A 22172-nucleotide genomic window follows, 5' to 3' on the forward strand; every position below is an offset into this window, starting at 1 on the left:
TAGTTCTACTGTTGGTAGCAGGTAGTAGTGCTGAAGGTGCAGCATCTGCACCTTCTCCTGCTCCACTTGCCCAGCCATGTCCCAGTGGGATTGGCTTGGATTGGAGAGGATTAGGTGCTGGATCTAAAGATCCTAATCCTCCTGGCTAATCCTGAGACAATATCACATGATGGAGTTTCTGCTTGTAAATAGGATTATTTTCCTAGACAGGAAATTTAAATACATACAGACATTCAAATGCCAGTATTAGGGTTTCAAGTCAGTGTTAATGGGTGGAAGTTAGTGTGATAAACAGAGTTTAATTTGGCTCTACTGTGCTCCTGCAATGTGATAAAATCTATGATTAGTGGATCATTTTCTAGTGGAAGGTGTCCCTGCCCACGGTAGGGGTGGAATGGGATGATCTTTAAGGTCCCTTCCAACCTACGTGAGGCTGTGAGCCTGTGATTATGAGAATATTTTACATTCTCACAGAACCCTGCCTCAGTTAAGGCACAGAGAGGTGAAATCAGGAGTATGCAACAGGTCAGGCACTGTCTGCAGGCTCCTGGCTCAGCTGTTACAGAACTTGTGAACGTGTCATAAAAGGCAGAAAGAGCAGGAATTTTGTCAGAGTAAATCAGTTAAATGCTGCAGGTCTGGCTGCTTTTGCAAAGGAATTCCCACATGCCAGGCCCCTGCAAACAGCTCTAATTGGTTACTGTATGAATGTTCCTTGAGATCTTTCTGTCTGATATTGTGATAATTTCCTGAGATAGTGAACATTAAAGCTGCAATAATGTATTCTGTTACATATCTGCAGACTGCAGAAAAGAGATCTTTATTGCTATGAAATGGAGATCCCAGTTCTGTGCAAACTTGTGATTTAAATCTGTGTCAGGACTGCAAAACACAACAATAAATCCATCTTCACCTCCCAGCAGCGTCACTAAGATTGTTATTAGGGAAGTGTTTAGATACATTTCTAGCATTAGGAACCGCAGTCTCCAGGGGAACAATTTGAGATTACAAATATGAATAATTTAGAGGAATTATATCTATATATTTACATTTGGCTTGGTTTGGAGGGCTTCAGACTGGCTGCAATAATCAGGATGTGGGGTAGTGAGTGCCATTTTAAAGAATAATCCCTCCATCCATTGGCTGCCCTCCAGTTAACACAGCCCAGAAGTTTCTCCCACTGGTGGCTTTTCTGTCTGCAAAGACTGTCAAGTTCTTTTCAGAAATAATAAAATTATGAAACTGCAGCAACATTTAAGCTGTACCTTCACGTCTGCCTGTACTACAATGACATTTGTATAGAGCTCTGACTGCACACTTTCAATATGAAGTGCCAACACTGTGGCATATCCTTGATAAATTTAAGACCCAAATTTGCATTAACCAGGCAATGAAAATTTTCACTAGGTGGAAATTGTTGAAGGTTCAGGCAAGGCACCAGTTGATAAGGATTAATTATACCTGTGGCTCAATTAATCTTTATATTTGGGGATCAGCATCATCATGGGGCATTATAATTATCAGTATCTTTCAAAATAACACGATATTCATGTTATGCCACAGCATCCAAACTCAACTATCATTTCTCTTACATTGTGATCACTTTTAATCAGGAGGATGCTGGTGTTGCCTAAAAGCAGTGGAAAGTTTTGCAGTGGCAATGTAAGCACCTCCTTTCACAGGGACAAGGTCATTGCACGTCCAGCTATAGCCTGGAGAGCTGCAGCAGCCTGAGATAATGCCATGGTTCCTGAAATAATCAGGGTACTTTCATTAAATGCATTACTGAGGCAAATCATCAAACCACACCGATGATGCATTCAATTATCTCCATTCTTGTGAAAGCTTTCTTAGGGCTATTCCATCACTGTGAGCCATGGACATCAGGAGCAGCCAGGCTGGGGAGCAGAGCTCCCCCTCCAACAGAACAGTGGGGAAGAGAAATCCATTAATTATCCCAGTAAGTCTTCAAATCCTTTCGTTTCAAAAGGGTTTGAACGTTTCACATCAATAGCTCTGAAAGTAACAGAGATCTGAGGGGAAATCCAAACTGAGGTCCAAAACGTTCTTAGTTCTGCCCTGGGGAGAACTGAAGGGAAAGTGACACTGTGGTTTTGGCTTTTCACTGGCATCAGGCAATGGAATGATGCTCACTCCTGGCCTTGCAGGACAACCCAGAAGAGGACAGGTAAGTGTTTTCCAGGTGTGCTCACAGGGGCTGTGGGTTGGAGCTGGCTGGACACAGCCAGGGCCCCACTCCCACATGCTGAATATTCTGAATTTCACTGCACTCACTTCCAGGTAAAACAGTGGCTAAGGTAAGGTGCAGTTCATGTGATGGGGGAAATATATAAATGGTAGTCCATGAAGGAAGAAATCAAATGGAAATTCAGCTCAGGGAAAAAGGGAATATACTAGAACATCTTCATTACACTTTTACCTCTGGACCTGCTTCTTTTTGAAAGGATTCAAAGCCTGAAGGTTCTCAGCTTTCAGTTGTGTGCAAAGTTTCAGTTAATCGGACTTTTCCCTGTGCATATACCCTACAGAAATCCTCCTCTAAGCTGAGTTCTGAGGGATTGTGTTCTCATGCTTTAAGGAAAGCTCTGGAAGCTATTTCTAGCTGTGCACAATGACCTTCTGTTTGATCTTGGTTAATTCACTGAAATCTGTTAAGTGCTTTATAGTCCTAACAAAAGGGTATTATTTTTCCTGTATTTTTGTTCAATATCATTATTAATATCTACTCATTGCTCTGAGGTATTTATAGTGCTCAGTTCATGTTTAATTTCTATAGTGATACCCTCAGCTGAAAGGAGAAATAGAAGTGTAAATTGCACTGTCTTGTACTGCTCTGACACAGTAATAATATCTCCAGACAAGAACAGGCAACTGAAGAGGTTTGATTTTCTGATGAGCAGACTTTATTGTAATTCATATCTTCAATATTTCTATGTTATTGTGCTCATACTTGTAGGACTTGTTTCCTCAGACCAAAGCTGCATTCAGTCACTGGAAAAGCAGAGGAAAAATCCAGGATGCTTAGTTAAAAGTAGGAAAGCGTACAGAAGACAAATGCAAATAATTCAGGAGATACCAGCAAAGTGCTACTCTCAAAGCACTGGAATTGTTCTGTTCAACCTGTTGCTGGCAATCCCAACACTGTTTGGAAGCAGTTTCCAATGAGTGTCTGTTATTAAATATTCCTTAATTGTCCAAAGCTTATAATATGCTTTTTAGTGGAATGGAATGTAGCAGTAGCAATATGCACATAAGCAATAATGCAGAGTTCATTTTGCATATGGAACCTAAATATTTTAGCAGCTGAGAGCAACACAATATTGGGTATGAAAAGCTTCCCCCATAAAAGAGAAAATTAAGATTATTTTCACCATTCCCTGCTATGATACTTGTTATGCTATTTCCTATGGGAAAATACTGCCCTACTGAACCTAAGAAAGTTTTATCTCTTTACTGAAGTATTCATTGCTTTTTGATTTACTTATTTAACTGAAGCTATAACTGGACTATCTGGCTAGCTGGCTAAAGAGTTATTCAATTCATTTTAATCCAGTAAATGGAATTTACTTTACATTGCATCTTTTATAATAAAGAGAAATACTAAAGCTTAAGTAGATCTATGATGTTATATTTACAGTTTTCAAGGTTTTTTTCTCAGTAACTTCCTTCTCTGGACTTTGCAAGTGTTCAGTACTATGTATAGCAAACTTCCAAGAGCAATCCTTTATGAACATAATTGATACATTACTTACTGTTTTCGTCTGCATTCAATTGCTCTGTCTATCCTGAATTCAGGTAAACTAATGAATCCTTCTGCTTTTTCATCCTATTGAATGAGAAAAAAAAAAAAAGGATGTTGAAAAAGAATACAGAATTAAAGAGGAGCGAAATGAGCAGCAGCTGTTTGGGGTTTATACAAAGAACAACTACCCAGTCAAAGGAAGTACTGAATGCGTTTTGCACATACTGTTTTTCCTATGAAATGGATTCAATTCATCACACGATGTAAATAACCTCTGTGAGGTAACTAAACTGATAATTTCTCAAAGGAGGCGCAGCCATCTCAATTCCCCTTTTGCTGAAGATCACAGAAAACCTTTCAGCCCCAAACTCAGCACCTAAACAGAGCAGAGCTCTCAGATTCTTCACCATAAATCAGCACTTTACAGTTGTTTGGTGGCTGTCTCTCTTGAAAGTCACAGTTGTCACACCACGTGTGCTGCTGATGGCCCCTGAGGAGCTTCCTTGGTGAGGCCACCTCTGATCAAATGGGGGGAAATAACCAGGAAATGTGTCCTGTCACTTTTTGCTTCTTTGGAAGCAATTCAGCATGAAAAGCAGGGAGGCATATTAACACTAGGCAGGTTTTTGAAAGGTGCTAACAAGGGCACAGTGAATTATGGCTTGGTTTGGGGCACAGCCTGAGAGCCAGGGGGACACAGCCAGTGCCCCCCACCTGGCACAGGAAATGTCAAACCCCACAAAACCTTGATCACCCACAGCCTGAACAGCCTCTTGGGCTACAAAAACCACAGAAACTGAGGGGAATTATGCTCCTAAACGCATCCTCTGGAAGAAAATGGGAGAGTGGAGTAAAAGGTCAGTAACCAAAGCAGGCTGCAGAGCTCAGCTCCAGCGCTGGGGCTGCTGCGCACGAACGGAGGAGCAGCACTGAACCGTTTGGGGCTTCTCCCCTCTGTTATTTCCCTACATTTATGCAGATTGCACCAGCATAGGCCCATTGGTTTTCAGGAAAGTTTCACCAAGAACAGCATTTTACACATGAGAAACTGCAAACTCCAGACTAATTCAGCAAAAAGCAAGAGGAACATCGATATAAAAATAACTTCTGGATAAAGAGATTTACAAATTCACATTTTCACATCTGCTTCACAGAATGCTTAACTAACACAAATGGTTACACTTTACACAACCCTACCCCCAGGTGAAACTGGGGAGAGCGGAGTGTGAACACTGTGTTAGTCCAAATAAATCTGCGGCAAAGGATTAACTACAGACATACTCATTTCTTAAAGACTGCCATGAACATCTGCTATTTTATTAAGCTTGAACATGTACTTGGAGATTTTAAAAAAGAATTTCAATTGAAATATTTCCAGCTGGAGTCTCCCAGACCTGGCAATTAAAGTGGCAGTTCATCTGAGCACGCAGTAAAATTACACTTTAACAGAATTATAAAGCTTAAGGTTCCATTTTGACTTTTTCCAAGCATGGCCTGTACTTACGTTCTGGTTTGTGTACCAGTACAAGGAGGAATCCTTCAGAATGAACCAGTACTTTTTCCATTTCTGGGTGAAATAACCTTTGGCATCCTTTTTCTTCCAGAGCCAGCCCTCGCAGTCGCCGTGGCCCAGGTCCTTGCAGGAGATGCGCCTCCTGCTCACGCTGGAGAGGGAACTCCCTGGGAACACCACGGGGTCAGAGGGCAAAATGTTCCATGTCCAATTCCAACATTTCCCTCCCAGCCAAACCCTCTCCAGACTCGGAATGAACGATTTCCAAACTCAGCAGTGCGCTGCGATCTGGGTTTGCCCGTGAACACGAAATGCAAAGGGCCTGGTTTATGCAATGCTTTATTTAATCTCTAGAGGGTTCATTCCTCTAAGGGCTGCATTTTTTTTTTTTCTGATTAAGATGGACAGCACCATTCCAAAGTAAAGATGTATTTATTTAGCCTCAGTCAGGAACTCAGAGAATGCCAAAATCTGTACACAGATGCAAACACTTTTTTCCATATATCTTCCCTTTAGCAGCAGAAGCCCTGTCAAATAATGGGAATTTTTAAACACAATTTTTATTAACAATAAAAAAGAAAGATTGTTCACTTCCATAACAGTGTACATGCTTGCATTAATTTGATCCTGAAGTGAGCAACAATATTTTAACTTTACAGCATCCTGTTAAAGGCACAGCACCAGAAATAGGGTTGTTTTTCTTTTTCTTGGTGTTATATCAATGAATCCTAACTGAAAGGCTTAGATTGCCTTGTAAATATTAATAAAACCAGTTTTTTAAAATAAATATGGTATATTTTCCTAAAAAAAGCTCTGTAGGAAATTTCCCTAACATACCAGACTTTTTTTTTCTGTGAAAAATCAAGTTTATGATGCTACGAGAATTACATTTGTCCTACAGCTGGGAACAGGGAAGAAATTTAGAGAACGTAAGATACCACCCTTTGCTCTGCAGTGTTCCACAGGCAAATTCTCATCAATTTGCTCATAGATGCTCTTTGCCTTCTTCCTAAGGAAGAAGAAATTTTTCCACCCACCCAAGCAATATTGTACCTATAAAACATTTCTTTTCTTATTTTAATTTGGTATTTTCCTTTATTGCTTACGATCAAATTTAGAAATATTTGAATCAAGTTGAACTTATGTTACAGATCACTTATTATCAGAGAAGGAGCCTCATTTTCTAGTTTCAAAATGTTAACTGAAAGAAGTTACCTTTTGACCATTTTCTGCTTTTTACCCTGAGGGAAGCGTAATGGAATGACTGTAAGGAAAAAAATAAATAAATTATGAAACACCAGTGCAAGTAACAGCAGTAACATGTAAGAGCTTTCATTCACTCCCCTCTCCAGGGTTATCACAGCATCAGTGATCACAGGATCTCCCTTCTGTCATTTTTCTCTTACAACTTTCCTCAACATCATAAAGAAAACAGCACTCTGCTAAATCTGCAAATTAAAATCGCTTTAAAAATATTAATTACAATTGCAACGAAAGCATCAGGGATTCTTGGCATGAATAGCTGTGCAGTAGTTTCAAAACTAAAGATATAAACTCCCATGAATGAGCTGATAAACTGACTGGTATTTGAAGTTTGTTGCATCAAGGAAGTAATTACAAAAATATGCATTTAAACAGAAATATCCACCACAAACATTATAAACAAAATCATGCGCCTAATGACGCGTCAAAGTCACACTCTTCCCACCACATAAATAAGTTTTTTAGGTTGGTGGTTGACAGAATAAGTCTCAGAAGAAAAAAAACTTGTGGCAGCATTAGAAAATTGCTACAGATTCTGAAAAAAACCCCAAAAATAAACAAAAACAAAACCCTAAAAGCATCTCTTTATTTTAACCTAAAACCAGGGATAGTACTCAAAAACTGGTAAGGATTTGCCACCAATGAATAAATGCTTAAGTACCTAGAAAATAATCAGGTGGAAACAAGACTCCAGCTCCAGAGAGACACAGCCCTGTCTGTAACCCTGATTTAGCACTTCACGAGGGGAAGGTTTTGTGGGGACTGCAGGGATCCGCAGCTCTCTGTGCTCTCCTGACCTCAGCCTGCTCTCCCAGGACAGGAATGTCCCACAGAATGTGACAATTCTGGCAGGGGAAGCTCAGTGAGGGAGGGTGTAGCGTCCACTAACTCAGCACATCTCCCTTGTTTAACTTCATCTCTGCCGATGTGTCTCTTTGTTCAGGAAAAGATTAATGCTCCTGTGCTGGAGGAAATGTGGCAAAATCCAGAAAATGAAACGGCAAAACTCTGAGAGAAGGTATCAAATGTGCACAGCAGCTCTGGGGGGTTTGTGGATGTGCTGCAAATCACAGCAGCAATATTGATCTGTCCTGGTGTGTCGCCTGGAGTTCTGTGGTGGCTGGGGCTGGAACAATCTGCTCAATGTTCCTTTTTCCAGAGACATGCATTAGGGCAAAGCAGGTGTGTTCCTGAAAAAGACATCACCAATGATTCCCCCAGTTTAGGCTAGAGAAATGTAGGGATGGAATAAAAGCCTATAATGAAATGTGGGCAAATTTAAAGAACTGCAAGACAAATGAAACGTCTAGAGGAGATACTCACCAGAAACTGGTATTCATCATTTAATATGAAAGTTTTAAAAATAATGCAAGAAACAGCACAACAAATCAAGGGAGAGGTGAAAATATCTTTTTGAAATAAAAAATACCCTTCTTCTAAAACGCTTAGCTAATTATTCTTCCTGTTTTGTTTATGCACACATAGAATGTATTCAAACCAAGGAAACTGGAGAAAGTGAAAGGTTTGCAATACCTTGGGAATCAGTAGTTAATTAGCACTGCTAACGTAAAAATTCAAACTCCACATTCTGAGAGATAAAAGAAGCACTATAATATAATTAACTTGGTGGCAAACACTGTAAGGAAGCAGAGCTCACAACTCCAAATGACTCAGAGTTGCTATGGGAGACAGACGGATGATGGAGAACTCGCTGGGGCTGTCAGAGTTTCAGTTCTTATCTCCAAACCACACCACGAGGCCACAGTCAGGGAGTGCACACCCTGCCACCCCCACCCAAAGCCAGCCCAGCGAAAAATGAAAGGAAAAAAGAGCTAGAATTGAGTGGATGAAGGTAGAATTGAATGCTGCTGAAGGTAAATTAAGGAGATCTCAGTGTAATCAGGGGGTCGGAGAGGTGCTGGCACAGAAACACTAAATGAAAAGCAAAACTGGTTGCTTGAACCTCCACTGGTTTTAACCTCAGGAGTTCTTAGGGAAAACTGTTTAGAACTGAGTCATCCCAGCCACAGAGGGTTTGGGTTGGGAGGGACCTTAACGCTCATTCCATTCCCTCTGCCACGGGCAGGGACACCTTCCACTATCCCAGGGTGGTCCAAGCCCTGTCCAACCTAATCAGTGTAAAAAGTGCCAAGTCCGAATGAAGAACTGACAGTCTACAAATGAAGGTTCTGTTGCTTGTCCTTTGTATGAAATAATAATAAACCAGGTTTTTTACAGCTATTTTCCATTGAAAATGGAGAGCTCAAAGCTGGTACCACAAAAATATTTGAAAATCTTAATCCCCAATCTCCTTTTCATAGCATTGGTACTATTTAAATATTCTAAGAGTTTTCAAACTTTGCTTTACCTTCAGAGTAAGCCTCTCTCCAGAAGTGCCTTCCAGCCCAACAGGTGTGTGATTCTCCTTCCCAAACCATCACATACTTGAGAACACGCACCAAGGTTCCTAAACTTAACTGAATTCCTAAGTTCCTAAATTTAACTAAACATATTGCAGACACACTGACCTGCTGTGGTTGCAGCACCCGCTTTCCTCAACATGGAAATCATTCCTAGATTTTTGTTTTCAGCTCTTTCATAACACAGGCAAATGTCAAGGTTTGGGATATCTAGGGTATCTTTTAAAACTATAGCAATGAATTGAACAGTTGAGGAGGTTTTTGCTTATTTAAAGCACATTTATAAATCCTTACCTTCCTCATAGATGTGTTTCCTGGATGGTCAATGGCAGAACTTGCATATCTAGGACAAACAGAAGAAGGATGTCAAATAACCACAGGGAAAAAAATCCAAACTGATTACATAGTGCTTACAGACACTTTGTGAATTTCTAAATATAACCACAGCATCCTGCAGCACAAAGTTCTATAAGATTTTGCTACAGGATGCCACAGACACATTAAAGTGCAAAATACCATCTCTGATATATGTAAGTTCTGTAAAGACTGGAGAACAAAGCAGGGCAGCAGCACCAGAGGCCTTCCCTCATCCAGTGCAAACAGTATTGGCCATGATGGAAATAGGACACTGAATCAGGGTCAGATTTGTCTTTTTTATCTATTTTTCAGAACTTGGACTAATACACACATGTAGCATTTTGGATTTACCTACCTGGTCACAGGAATGCGTTTTTAATCACCTCATCCGGATCCATGATTTACATTTCGGTTACTAGAACTTCCATCTCTTATATAATATATTCCTGTTGCAACAAGTAAATTCTCACTGCAGATTAATTATTGAGTATTTTGTAGTGAGGTTTGAAATCCCTGGCTCAGGTCTCTGCTCCGGGCTGTTGATGCTTCGAGCAACTCAGGTGCACCTGTAAATCTCTGCAGTACAGGTGCATCTGAACATGCAACATTGACAGAAAAATGTCAAGGCTGAAAGTTATTTTTAAAGTGTTTATCTCTTCTTATCTCTCCTGCATTAACTACAAGTAAAAAAAAGTAATTTCCAAAGCACACCGCCGTGACCGTGATTAAAATAATCTTTAAGCATTATTTACAAAGACAAAATGTGTTATGAGAAAGAACTGGAGCAGTGTTTTCACACGAAAACAAAGCAAATATTCAGCAAAATGTTCATCCAAGCAGCAGCTGTGCCCCGTGTGACTGATGCAGATTTTCTGCCTCTCTCCCCTGGCTGCTGAGGGAAGCTGGCTGCACCCAGGTCCCCACAGGGATGTCACAGCTACGTGACACACCCCTGGCCAGAACCCACAGGTGTTGAGGCTTCCTATTACTGGGAAAAATTCTCCTGAAGTGCAGTGAAGATCAAAGACCAGGGAGAGCCCTGCTATGCACAGTCAGGTGTCTGCAGGAGAGCTCAGCAGTGATTCCTCACTGGGTGCCTGTTACCTCCTCCTCGTCTGTGAAACAACCCCCAGGAGGGCAAAGCTCCTGGCAAACAGGGGGACAAATCAGCTGCTGCTCAGGGACAAGCTTGCCTTCCTAAAACCTCAGTGCACCCACACACCCAGGGATTCCCCCTCCAGCTGCGGGCTGCCACTGCCTAAACTGATGCCTTCAGTTTTAGCTTTCGTATTTTCCAGGCTCTGTGCTGCATTGGTGAATAACTCTGAACTCCAGATAAAGTGTCAGCAGCTCTCCTCACAGCTCAGGCACACACAACAATCCTTTTCCAGCCCCAGAACCAAGGACACCGCTGCAGCTTCAGCCCAAAAAGTGCAAACAGTGAATTAAGGAGAGCAACCTGGGAGGGTGGGACTGCACAGCCTGGAGCTGGAACTGGACAATGAACCCCAACATGGAAATGGACCAGAACTTCTAAAAGTGTGAAAACTCCTGACCCAGGGTGTAGCCCTGGCTGGGCTCTTGCACTGCCCAAGGTGTAGCCTGTGGAGTCCTTTTAATAAATCCCCACTTTATTCCTTTAACTCTGCCCAGCCTCTGCTCCAGCATCAAAATCACAGCTCCTGCTCAGGAGTGAGGTCACAGCTTCCAGCCCCAGGGGCTGTGAGGGCAGCTCAGGTCTGCCTGGCAGGCAGGGAGGTTTTGTGTGAGGGACAGTGTCCTGCACCAGGGGCTGATGGAGCTCCTGCCCTGTGCACAGAGCTGGGCCAGCTGTGAGGCGTTTGGGCGCCAAAGTCTGGGGGAGCCCAGAGTTGTAAGGCACAGATTCCTCATTTCTGCTCTGCTCCAGGCTGTGACAGAGCTGCCAGCCTTGCTCTATGCTCTCCTCATCAGAAGAGTGAAAAAGCTCTGTGTTCTCGGGGTCATCCTGCAGCCTCGCAGCTCTCACAAAGCTGCTGGAGCTCCCTGCAGCCTGGGGGAGGTTCTACCACATGCAAGAAACACCTTCTTCTCCTTGGCTTTCCTAAAGCAAAGGATGCTATAATAAATATCACAGAAGCTCTACAGGTCCCTGTATGTTGAAATCACAGAATCCCAGGATGGTTTGGGGTGGAAGGGACTTTAAATCCCATTCCATGCCCTGCCATAGGCAGGGACACCTTCCACTATCCCAGGTTGCTCCAAGCCCTGTCCAACCTGGCCTTGGACACTTCAAGGATCCAGGGGCAGCCACAGCTTCCCTGGGCACCCTGTGCCAGGGCCTCCCCACCCTCAAAGAGAAGAATTTCTGCATATCCCACCTAAATATCCCCTCTTTCAGTTATTGAAGGTAATGATATTTCACCCAAATATGTCAGTCTATCTACACAGTTTATCTCCTGGTCCCCAAAGCCTAACTCTAGGGGGTAAATATCTGAAAATAGTTTTTATTTTGGTTTAAGCTGTATAAATCACTTTAAATAAGGTCATTAGGAAGGTGATATAATTCTGCCTCTTGAAACATTTTTCAACACATTGAAAAGATATAATATGGTCATGTTTTGGGCCTGAGATCTAAAATGTGCGGGAGAAGGGTTCTTCTATAAAAGAATATAAAAGCATAGCCTTTTGCTGTGAAAGTCTCCCAAAATTTCATCAAGTCATATGTCCCTGGAAAGTATCTCTTGGCAGATGCCCTGTCCTGTCCACCAGGGATGTTCCATCTGGATGGCAACGTCCCTGCCAAACCGGGCATGTGCAACCTGCTGGGAAAACTCAGGAGCCTTTTCTCTGGGAAGAACAAAATTGCTCAGAAGGAAGAAAAAAAAATAAAAATAAATAAATAAATAAATAAAACCACCACAAAAACCCCTCTGCATCTCTTCTTTGTGGCTGCACCAAAATGTGGGTGTGGAGAAGGAAATGAAATGGTGAGACACGTGGCTGTTTCTGGGAAGAGTGTGGGTTTGAAAAGTCAGGCAGGAAGGAGCCGAGGGACGGCACAGTCAGGCTGAAAATAAGGAGAAACAAGAAGAGAAGAACAGGACAGGAGAACCTTTAAAGGGGCTGGGAGACTAAATGAAACCAGTCAGATTTACAGAAAACAGTAGGTTTTGAACACTCAGGTGTAAGAGGTAAAGGCAAAATGTGAAATGAAGTTGTTACTTCAAAAGAGAGCATGAATAACTCTCCCCAGGTAACCCTGCACAGGAGGGATGCTGTGAAGTGGAACAAAATATTAATATTAAAATATTAATATGTTTAATCTCCTGTAAAAGCAAACCCCCACACTTAGCTGAGGTGATGAAGTGCTGGACTGGAGGCACAGGACTGTCTGTTGTCAGATGAGGTGGACTTTCATCTGCACCTGACTTTAATCTCTGCTAACAGTGCTCCTCCATTTGGTTAAATGCCATTTTAACCATGCACAGCACACCAGGGAAACAGCAGCAAATGGTCACCACTACAGCTGCCTTTCAACTGCATTGTGATGTTTAAAACACACATAAAGAGGTAAAAATGCTGTCAGCCCTGGAAAATCAAGCATGAAGTGGTCAACAGCTGATAGTGTTGCACCTCAGACTTCTAGCTGCAATTCAGGGATGTTTATAGCCCTGAAGGGAATCATCAGCAGCTGTAAATCCTTTAGACTGGTCAAAGCACTCTAAATCTAATTAATTATTCAGCTTCTTAAATGGCTTTAGGCCATATACAGGATGAAAAAACATAAAAAGAATAATTATCATAGATTACAACTAAACTGAATTAGAAAATATGGTGATTCAAAGTAGCTGTTGCTTCAAACATTCCTTTAACTGTGACTTTTGGATGCAATGTGAAGATACTTCACCAGATGAACAGCAAAGAAATTAAAGACAAAATTTATTAGAATAAATTAATTCAATTCAGACCCAAAGGCCAAACTGAAGACCCCATTCTTAAAATCTATCTACTACAAACCACAAATATTAACAGTAATTTTGTACAGACTGAATTAGAGGTAGATATTCCTTGAAACATTCTGCCTGTTGGTTATGAAAATTGCGTTTGACACACGTTACATTTTTCATCCTCAGAGCGAGTCTGAAATACTGAAACTCAAAAGTAAAAAAGTCGATTGGGCAACATAACAGTAGAATTTTTCCCCTTTACAAATATTTTATCAACTTTTATCTGAAGAATTTTTTAAACCTTTGGAATTTTTATTTATGTTTGATGTTGGCAAATGAACGTTTGCTAAATGATATCAGCACTGATATCTCTAAACCCTGAAAATTTATTCCTCAAATACTGCAACAAAGTTTCCAAAATTAACGAATGGAGTTTAATCCACAAATCTAACTGTGTATATATTTAAATATAGAAGAACAGAAGTAATTACCTTTCAGTATCTCCACTGACTGTATCCCCTGCTCTCTGTAGAAGAAAAATAAAGAACATTAAGCACAGCTAAAGACCAGACTTCCTTGGGGCTCTGAGCACAGTGAAACGAGTGACAGAGGTAAACCACAGTCATTCTGACTCTAAAGCAAAGGAAATGGAACAGTTATTTATTTTAATTTTCAGCTAAGAGTTATTTTAAAATGAAGATCATGCTTAAAACAACTTGCGTGTGCACTTATAAACTAACTTCAGATGCTCTGTAATTGTGATCAAAATTTTTAAAATAAGGGAGCTAAAATTTGTTTGAATGTTTGCAAAAGTGTTAATATTTGAAGGGGAATTTAAATGCAAAGGAAAAATTATTGCAATGTAAAATGCAGAATTTCAGAAGGACAAACTTTCTTTGACATCATTCGTACACAGCTTTAAATAACTTGATTTACCACACTGGTTATTCATTCCTCTTAGGTTTGGAAATGAACTTGTCTTCATGGAGCAAGCAGCAGCTGATTTGGGGTTAAAAATAAAATCTTCAGACAGTTTAAGTTACTTTAAAACAAGTTTGTGACGGAGGATTTTTCCCACAGCTAAATATTGAAACTTACAAAAAATGAAATTACAAAAAACCCACCCCCAAACAGGTTGCAAAATTCAGATGTATTTGTTTATAAACGCGGAAATCTGCAAAATCTTTGCCTTTCTGGGTAACCAAATAGGAAAGGGATCGTTTCGGTAGGTTCAGTGTTTGCGCTTTGATGCCACTGCGCGAGGCCTGCCGCGGATGTTTGGTCTCAGAGAACACTGAGCCGCAGGTGAGCTCAGAGCACAGGAGGGGACGGGACGGAAGTGTGCAGGGTGCATTTCTGCAGCAGGGTTTCTAAGGCAGCTTTAGAACGTGCGGGGGACAATCACGTTTTGCCACCAAGAAGTCCCCCTTGCCCCTGGGGAGCCCAGTACAGAACCAGTTACCAGCTTTTACTGTGCTTCAGCTGAAATATTCCCCCAAATGTCAGCTGCAAAGATGATCCCACTCAAATCTTATCTGATGAAAAATAATGAAATGTGCCCTTACACTAAAAGCAGGAGTTCTCTACTTTCCTTATTGAAACCAGGCAAGGGCAGGAGCTCCCCACTGAGTGACAGTGCAAAAAACCCTAACAGCCTTTCCTGAGAGCCATAAATGCCTCAATTCTCCTCCAGTATGCTGAAATGCAGCCTAGAGAACTTCAAAAAACCTGAAAATAGCCTGTAGAAATACTCACATTTTCTCAAAGCAGATTGGAAGGGTTAACAGCACACAGCAAAAGCAAAATAGCTGCTTGAGAGATGTTGCTTTGGTGCTGGAAATGCACTGCTAAATACAAATAAACCAGTCTGAGCATCCCTGGAAGTACTGGGGACAGCCCAGGAAAATATTGTGTGGCCAAGCGAGCAAAAGAACTTTGACAGCAGCACTACCCATGCTACTGCTACAAAAATAGAATTTATTCCCACCAGAAGGCTCAAAGCTTTCCTTCTCTTATCCCTCTGACTTCTAAGGCTTCTAATTATAGCAACTAAAAGCGGGACTACTAATTCAGTCAGTGCTTCCCCTTCTACTTCTTAATTTCCTCTTCTGAAAAATGCTCCCAAAGTAAAACCAAAATGTTTCCAAATTCAGAGTTTATTCCCTCTCCCCAAATGGGACCCATCCCACGCTCTCTTCCCTGCCGCAGCTGAGCTAAACCTCCCTCACCCTGCTCTGGCTGCTCTTTCCAGCACCTGAATTACAAATTTTCACTGCTATAAGAATTCAGTTATTTATTTCCTTCCAAGAAAATGCACAGGAACCACTTCTGTCACATACAATCACCTTGGATTGTGGCTTCCAGATTTCTTTTGATAGATAGATTTCGGAAGTGTGGTGTGAACTTGCATGTATTAGGCTGAAAAAAGGCTTACTCGAGAGAAATTTGCTTCTGATAATCAAACACATTTTTCTAGAGGTCTTTCAACGCCACAAATTTTTCTGCATTACCAAGCATTAATTTCCAAAGATATTGAATAATGTAGTCTCATTAACTGAAGCATAGTCTGTAGCAGGGAAATTTAAAAAGACTCTGTAACAGTGTGAAAAAGAAAAATATGATTTAACCATTGAACAACTCATAGATTATTGCAACTGATTATTAGTTGCTGTAATTTAGAAAAGAGCAAAGAATAATATCTATATGCAGAGGGAGAGAAAATTATTGATATTAGGACTTGAAACATTAAAAACATAATTATACCTTATTAAGTCTTTATCAATAACTAATTTATTAGAAAAAAACTCAGCTCCTGACCAACTCATGACTGACACAGAGATTATTACCTGTAATTAAGTGTGGACACTCAGGATTACTACAGACCTTTGTCACATATTTATCATCTCTGATTTGACTGATTTTCTCCCCAGAGAAGCTCTCTTGGGAGAACAATCTTGTTGCCAGCTTGAAATGCCAACTTTTATAAAGGATTTCTGATACTATGCATGGAAACACCCACACTCTGCCTTTTCTATAAATGTCTACCTATAGCTAAAATTAATTTCCTTGTGTAATTGCAATTACATGCAGATTCAATGCTGACAATAATGATGTGGAAGGCTCCTACCTGCATTTTCAGCAACCTTATACATTTTTTTTTTCAGCAGTTACTTCTTACCACTTTGTGACATTTGAAAAAAAGAAAAAAAAAAAAAAAACAAACATAAAAAACCCTGTCTTTTCCTAGTTCCCAAACTAAAACTTTACTTCATCTTACTACAAGGCCACTTTCATGAGTAGCAGACATGTGGGAGGCTCAGGAGACACAAGTCTTGTCATGCTGTCAGAGACTATAAAGCACAAATTCTGTGAAATTCAGGTCACTGGCACCTATCTGCCTTCTTTAGTCAGCTCCACATTTCTGGAGCTCCAGGGATCCCCACGGATCTGCTTCTGCTTGCACAAGTGGAGATGAAAGGACACAAAGGCCTCTGTGGTGCCACAAGCAGATCTGAGGCTCCTCTCCCAGAGGAAATCCTGCAGAAAGTCCCACTTACCTGAAACTTCTATAAATAACTTATATATATAAAATAAAGTTCATTTGAATCAGAATTTCTTCTCCTAAGTAAAGAAATCAGATAAATGACCGAGAACAGAAGAACCTTGAGCTGCAGAGGTCGTGTGAAAAATATTCAACACTCATTATTTACTTGTTTCCTGAAGAAAGAGACAGGAATAATGTTGGTAATGAAATTAGAATAGTTTATTCTAATGTGTTTATTCTAATAGTTTATTCTAATAGTTATTCTAAATGTGTGTTACTAATCTCTGTGGTCAAATTCAAGATATTTATTCCATCTATATCTATCATTTATTCAGATGCAAAGATTCAAAAGCTTCTTTATCATCCTGTTCTTCCACTCTTCTATACTTAGCTACTGAATTATTATTAATGAAAGTAAAAAAAGAAAAAAATATTTCTTCTGCTGCTGCTTTAACTCATGTATTTATTATCCTGAAGATTTCTCTATATCATAGTTGTTGAAAAACAATCAAACAGTGGCCTTGTTATGAGGGGCTTTACTTATCTCTCTACCTCAGAGAGCTGATGCTTTCACCCAATGAACCTGCTTTCAAAATTATCATGCTGAGCTAAAAATAAAAATGGCCTTTGAGGTTTTCATTCCACTCACCCTTGTCGAGGGGAGAGATAACAGAGACAGGAAATCACCCACTGTAATCTACGCTCATGTGCAGTTGGAGGTGCTCAAATTTGTGCTGAGGGAAAACAAGAGGGCAGGTGAGAAAATGAGCTGGAGGCAGAGGGAGGGGACCCACGGGAGTTTGTGATGATGGGGGATGATGAGCACTGCCAGCACACGGTGGGAGCAGGGGAGCTCAGGAAAAACTGGCACTTCCTTCCCCTTCCTCTTCCTCACTTTCCCCATTCCCATGGGAACAGGCAGCCCTGCCCTGCCCAGGGCTGACCTTTCTGCCATGAAATGTTCCTGTCCTCCAAAACAAAATCCTGCTTTTCCGCCATGAAATGTTCCTGTCCTCCAAAACAAAATCCCACCTTTCTGCCATGAAATGTTCCTGTCCTCCAAAACAAAATCCTGCTTTTCTGCCATGAAATGCTCCTGTCCTCCAAACCCCAAATCCCGCTTTTCTGCCATGAAATGTTCCTGTCCTCCAAAACAAAATCCTGCTTTTCTGCCATGAAATGTTCCTGTCCTCCAAAACAAAATCCTGCTTTTCTGCCATGAAATATTCCTGTCCTCCAAAACAAAATCCTGCTTTTCTGCCGTGAAATGTTCCTGTCCTCCAAAACAAAATCCTGCCTTTCTGCCATTAAATATTCCTGTCCTCCAAACCCCAAATCCTGCTTTTCTGCCATGAAATGTTCCTGTCCTCCAAAACAAAATCCTGCTTTTCTGCCATTAAATATTCCTGTCCTCCAAACCCAAAATCCTGCTTTTCTGCCATGAAATGCTCCTGTCCTCCAAACCCCAAATCCTGCTTTTCTGCCATGAAATGTTGGGGTCCTCCAAAACAAAATCCTGCTTTTCTGCCATTAAATATTCCTGTCCTCCAAACCCAAAATCCTGCTTTTCTGCCATGAAATGTTGGGGTCCTCCAAACCCAAAATCCTGCTTTTCTGCCATGAAATGCTCCTGTTCTCCAAACACAAAATCCTGCCTTTCTGCCATGAAATGCTCCTGTCCTCCAAAACCCACTCCTTGTTCTCCTGTTGGGGAAGGAAGGGGGAAGGGACAGGGAGCAAGGCTGAGCCACTGAGTAGAGAGAAAATTCAGAGTCCCCAAAAGGTTTCAACTGGATTCCTACACATTGATTCTTTAAGCAGCAGGAGATATATGTGTGATAAAGGAGAGATTTCTATTTGGTGCGTCTTCGGGAGGATAAATGTTGCAGTTATCATAGCAATAATATCAGTTGTAACTAATATTTATTAACAAACAGCTGTTAAATTTGTCTTTAGACTATATATATATATATATATATGTACGTATCTAAACTGTTTTTTTTGGTAGCCTGGCAAAACAACAAAAACAAGGCATGAATTCATTTGTTAAAATAATACAATGCACTACAACTTAGTTGTGTTGTGGTTGTCTGGAGTCAGAGGACTCCAGAATGTTTTACAAATGGCAATTTACCCATGAAGTCATAGCAGGTTAATGAATGCTTCATTTGCTGACTTGCATTGGTGGTGGTTTGTTTGAAGATGCAGAATATCATCATTTAAATATGCTCTAATGGAGCAGAATTACTTCTGAAAACACTGCATATGTTTGGATAAAGGCAGCCTCGTATTTGCTTTGTGCAAAGTGTCCTGATTTAAGTACAAATAAAGGAATTTCAGGTCAACCAGGCAGCCTGAACTTTGGGAAGCAGCAGGCATGAGCAGCCTGTCTCGGGGCTGAATTTGCAGACACATCCATCCTAACCTGGCTGTTCCAAACAAAATTCCAGCCCCTCTCCTGAGCCTCTGCAAGGGGCTGGATCTCCAGAAATCAAGGACAGCCTGAGTTCTGGGTTAACACTGGTTTAGTGTTTGTTTTTGTTTTTTTTTTTCTGGATCCAGGTCAGTTATGAAGTTCTTGATTTCTGAATCAATGTGGAAACTCAAACACTGATGATATTATTGTTAAAAAGAACCTTTCTCAACATTTTATTTCCCTTTATTTTCCCTTATACTGTAAAACATATTTTTAAAATACCTTTCCTTTTCCCCCTTTGAGGTGTTTATAGATTAATGAAGAGTGTAGTTTAGAGAGTCAGGTCTGAACAGAACTCCAAAGAAATACATTACCGGACATTCTATTCAAGGATACTCTTCAAGTATGAGGGAGACACTTGTCAACTCAAGCCTTCATGTGCACAGTCCCAATGAAAAATAATATTATTTTACAATCAGTACAACTGGGCAGACTCATTTTGAAGCTACAGAAGTCAGAAATACTTATATTGGCTTCTCTGAGCAGCCAGAACCCACACAGTCATCCCCAGAGTGATTTCCCAGCATAACTGCAGGTAGGAAAAGAAGGTTTTCCATATTACAGATACTTAAATAAAAAGCAAAGATAGAATTTATTCAGCAATTCAGAAAGGAAATAAAACTCTGAAGAAAGTAATGCTCAGTTTTGTTTCTTTCTGCAAGAGCAGGAAGGAATAAATAAAACATGAGCACATTTCCTGCAAAATTGGCAATAAAAGGCTCCTCCTTCAGTCACTGGAGCTGAATATGTGTGATTCTCCCAGACTATCTTAATTATTCTACTTATCAGAGCAGCACTCAGACTGCCTGTCATCCCAAAAAAGCATCTGGAACATCTGGCACATCCCAGTGTGCACCCATTACACAACACCCAGATCTACATTGGTTTTGCACAGGTTTTAATTCCCAGCATGTACCATTAAACTTTATATCATTTGTCAAGCTGCCTCTGCAGCTCCAGGAACAGCTAAAGAGCATTTCCATCACCCTGTGCCACGGGGATGAGTTACCAGCTTCCTGGGATCAGCAAGAAGGGAATAAAAAGCAAGTTAAGCAAGTGCTGTGTGACAGTGACTAACCCTGAAACACCATCCCGCTTCAAATGATCTTTAAAATAAAAAGTGACTCCTGGTCTGGCACTCTCAGTGAATGCCATTATTTCTGTTTGACTGTGAAGGGAACACTGAAACTAAAGAATTGATCTTAAAACTCGGTAAAAATTAAGTCTTTTAAACACACTGGATTCTAATTCACCAAAAAAAAAAAAAAAAAAGAAAGAAATTCCAGTCTATTCTCCAGTTTTTTAATATATGATACTACAAAGGAAAAAACCCAATTATTCTGTAGATAATAGGCCCAGAACATTTATCACCAAGTAAAACCAGATGAGAGATCATTATCCAATTGGAGAATTTAATGTGGTAACCAGCAAATTGAATTTCAGAGCTTCAGAAAGCCATGCAAGTCTGAGGCAATAAAACCACAGAGCTGAACACCGTGTGGATTTCCAGACTGGATCTGGAATGAGAACTTCAATATTCTCTTTTCAGATGGAAGCTGGTTGCCACAGAGCAAAATGGAACTGGGCAGCAGGATAGGTACAGTTTTCTATAACTTTTTGTAAAATCTTGAAGGTTTTCCAAGATTTTTTTGTGGTTTTTTTTTTTTTTTTATGGTCAGAAATGCAAAATGAAAAATTTCCCAGGTACATCTGGTCTACTGAGCTGGAGTCCTGTGTGGTAAGTTAATTTTCTGCAGATTGAGATCTGGTCATACAAAATAAAAGCATCTTTAGCTTTTAACTCTATCCTTGGAAGCCCATATTTAGGTTCAACCTGGTAAATGATGTCACTTCAGAAGTGAAGCATTGGTAAACACAGAAAGTCATGTTCCAAGAGATACTCTATTAATCATTAATTATTTATAACAGCCTTGCTAATGGTAATTGACTCTTGCTTAGGTTCTGTGACATTGCATATCAATTAAATTAGAGTTATAAATACATCCTGGAAGGGGGCAGTGTTTCTTGACAGGAATATTTTACTGCAACATGGCTTCATGCATCATTTTATATCCTGGGCATGCTGCCAATATTGCATTACCTAAATATCCATTTTATATGGGAACTCTGCATCCTCCCAGCAACTTATGAAATCAGGCTAATTGTTTAATTTTAGGTTCCAAATCAACATTCCTTCCAAAGCATTAATCTAGTGGTGAATCTCTGCAATTACCAATTTTGCAAAACTTCTTACGTCTGGTAATCTAAACTACTGTTAAGTAAGTGCCTTTTTGGATTTTTTTGCTACATATTTATGTAAGTGCTTAGAAAATTAAGCAATGGCTAAGTGATGCTCAATTCCTCCTTCCATCAAGCCATCCTTGTTTGATTACAAAACATTATCACCTTCCCTTCACTAAAGATGATGAAAATCCTGTTTATCCTCTCCATTTCCCAAAGCATTTATCTGGCCTGGAATTTTGAGCTATATCCAGAAGTTGTACTGGGCATGTGTTAAGAGGAGAGGATTTAATGGAAATGTGATTCCACCAGCTCTGCACTTTTGCCTTCCATTGAAAAACACAGAGCAAATGTAAGAAGAAAAGCTAAACCAGTTTTGTCAACTTTTTAAATAAAAATGTAGCAAAAGCTGTTTTAAGATGATTTGGTCTCATTATCCAAAAAAGGTTTATATATCAAAATGCTTATGAAAATCCTGGTAACACCTTTAGATATTAAGGAAATGAGCTGACCTACTTTAAACTTAAATTTATATCTAAGAACACAACTCTCTGCTACTTTTCCTTTTTGCTATCAAGCTGCCATGAAATGTTCTTTGATATTTCACATTTTTGTTCTGGGTAGCTCTCTTTCAAGATAAATATGCCCATTTTTTTGCTTGGCTTT

General features: G+C 40.3%; 1 protein-coding gene across 1 annotated transcript in view; it reads right to left on the minus strand.

Moving 5' to 3' along the window:
• LOC137482323 (connector enhancer of kinase suppressor of ras 2-like) overlaps window positions 1–22172 on the minus strand; it is a 170855-nt gene that overhangs the window by 17154 nt on the left and 131529 nt on the right. The window contains exons 15-19 of the mRNA XM_068204569.1: window positions 13737–13771; window positions 9254–9302; window positions 6492–6540; window positions 5268–5443; window positions 3774–3847 (exon numbers count right to left, since the gene is read on the minus strand). Coding sequence (XP_068060670.1) covers window positions 3774–3847; window positions 5268–5443; window positions 6492–6540; window positions 9254–9302; window positions 13737–13771 — 383 coding nt within the window. The remainder of the gene's footprint in view (window positions 1–3773; window positions 3848–5267; window positions 5444–6491; window positions 6541–9253; window positions 9303–13736; window positions 13772–22172) is intronic.

This window comes from Anomalospiza imberbis, chromosome 14 (assembly GCF_031753505.1).
Source record: "Anomalospiza imberbis isolate Cuckoo-Finch-1a 21T00152 chromosome 14, ASM3175350v1, whole genome shotgun sequence".
Taxonomy (NCBI): Eukaryota; Metazoa; Chordata; class Aves; order Passeriformes; family Viduidae; genus Anomalospiza; species Anomalospiza imberbis.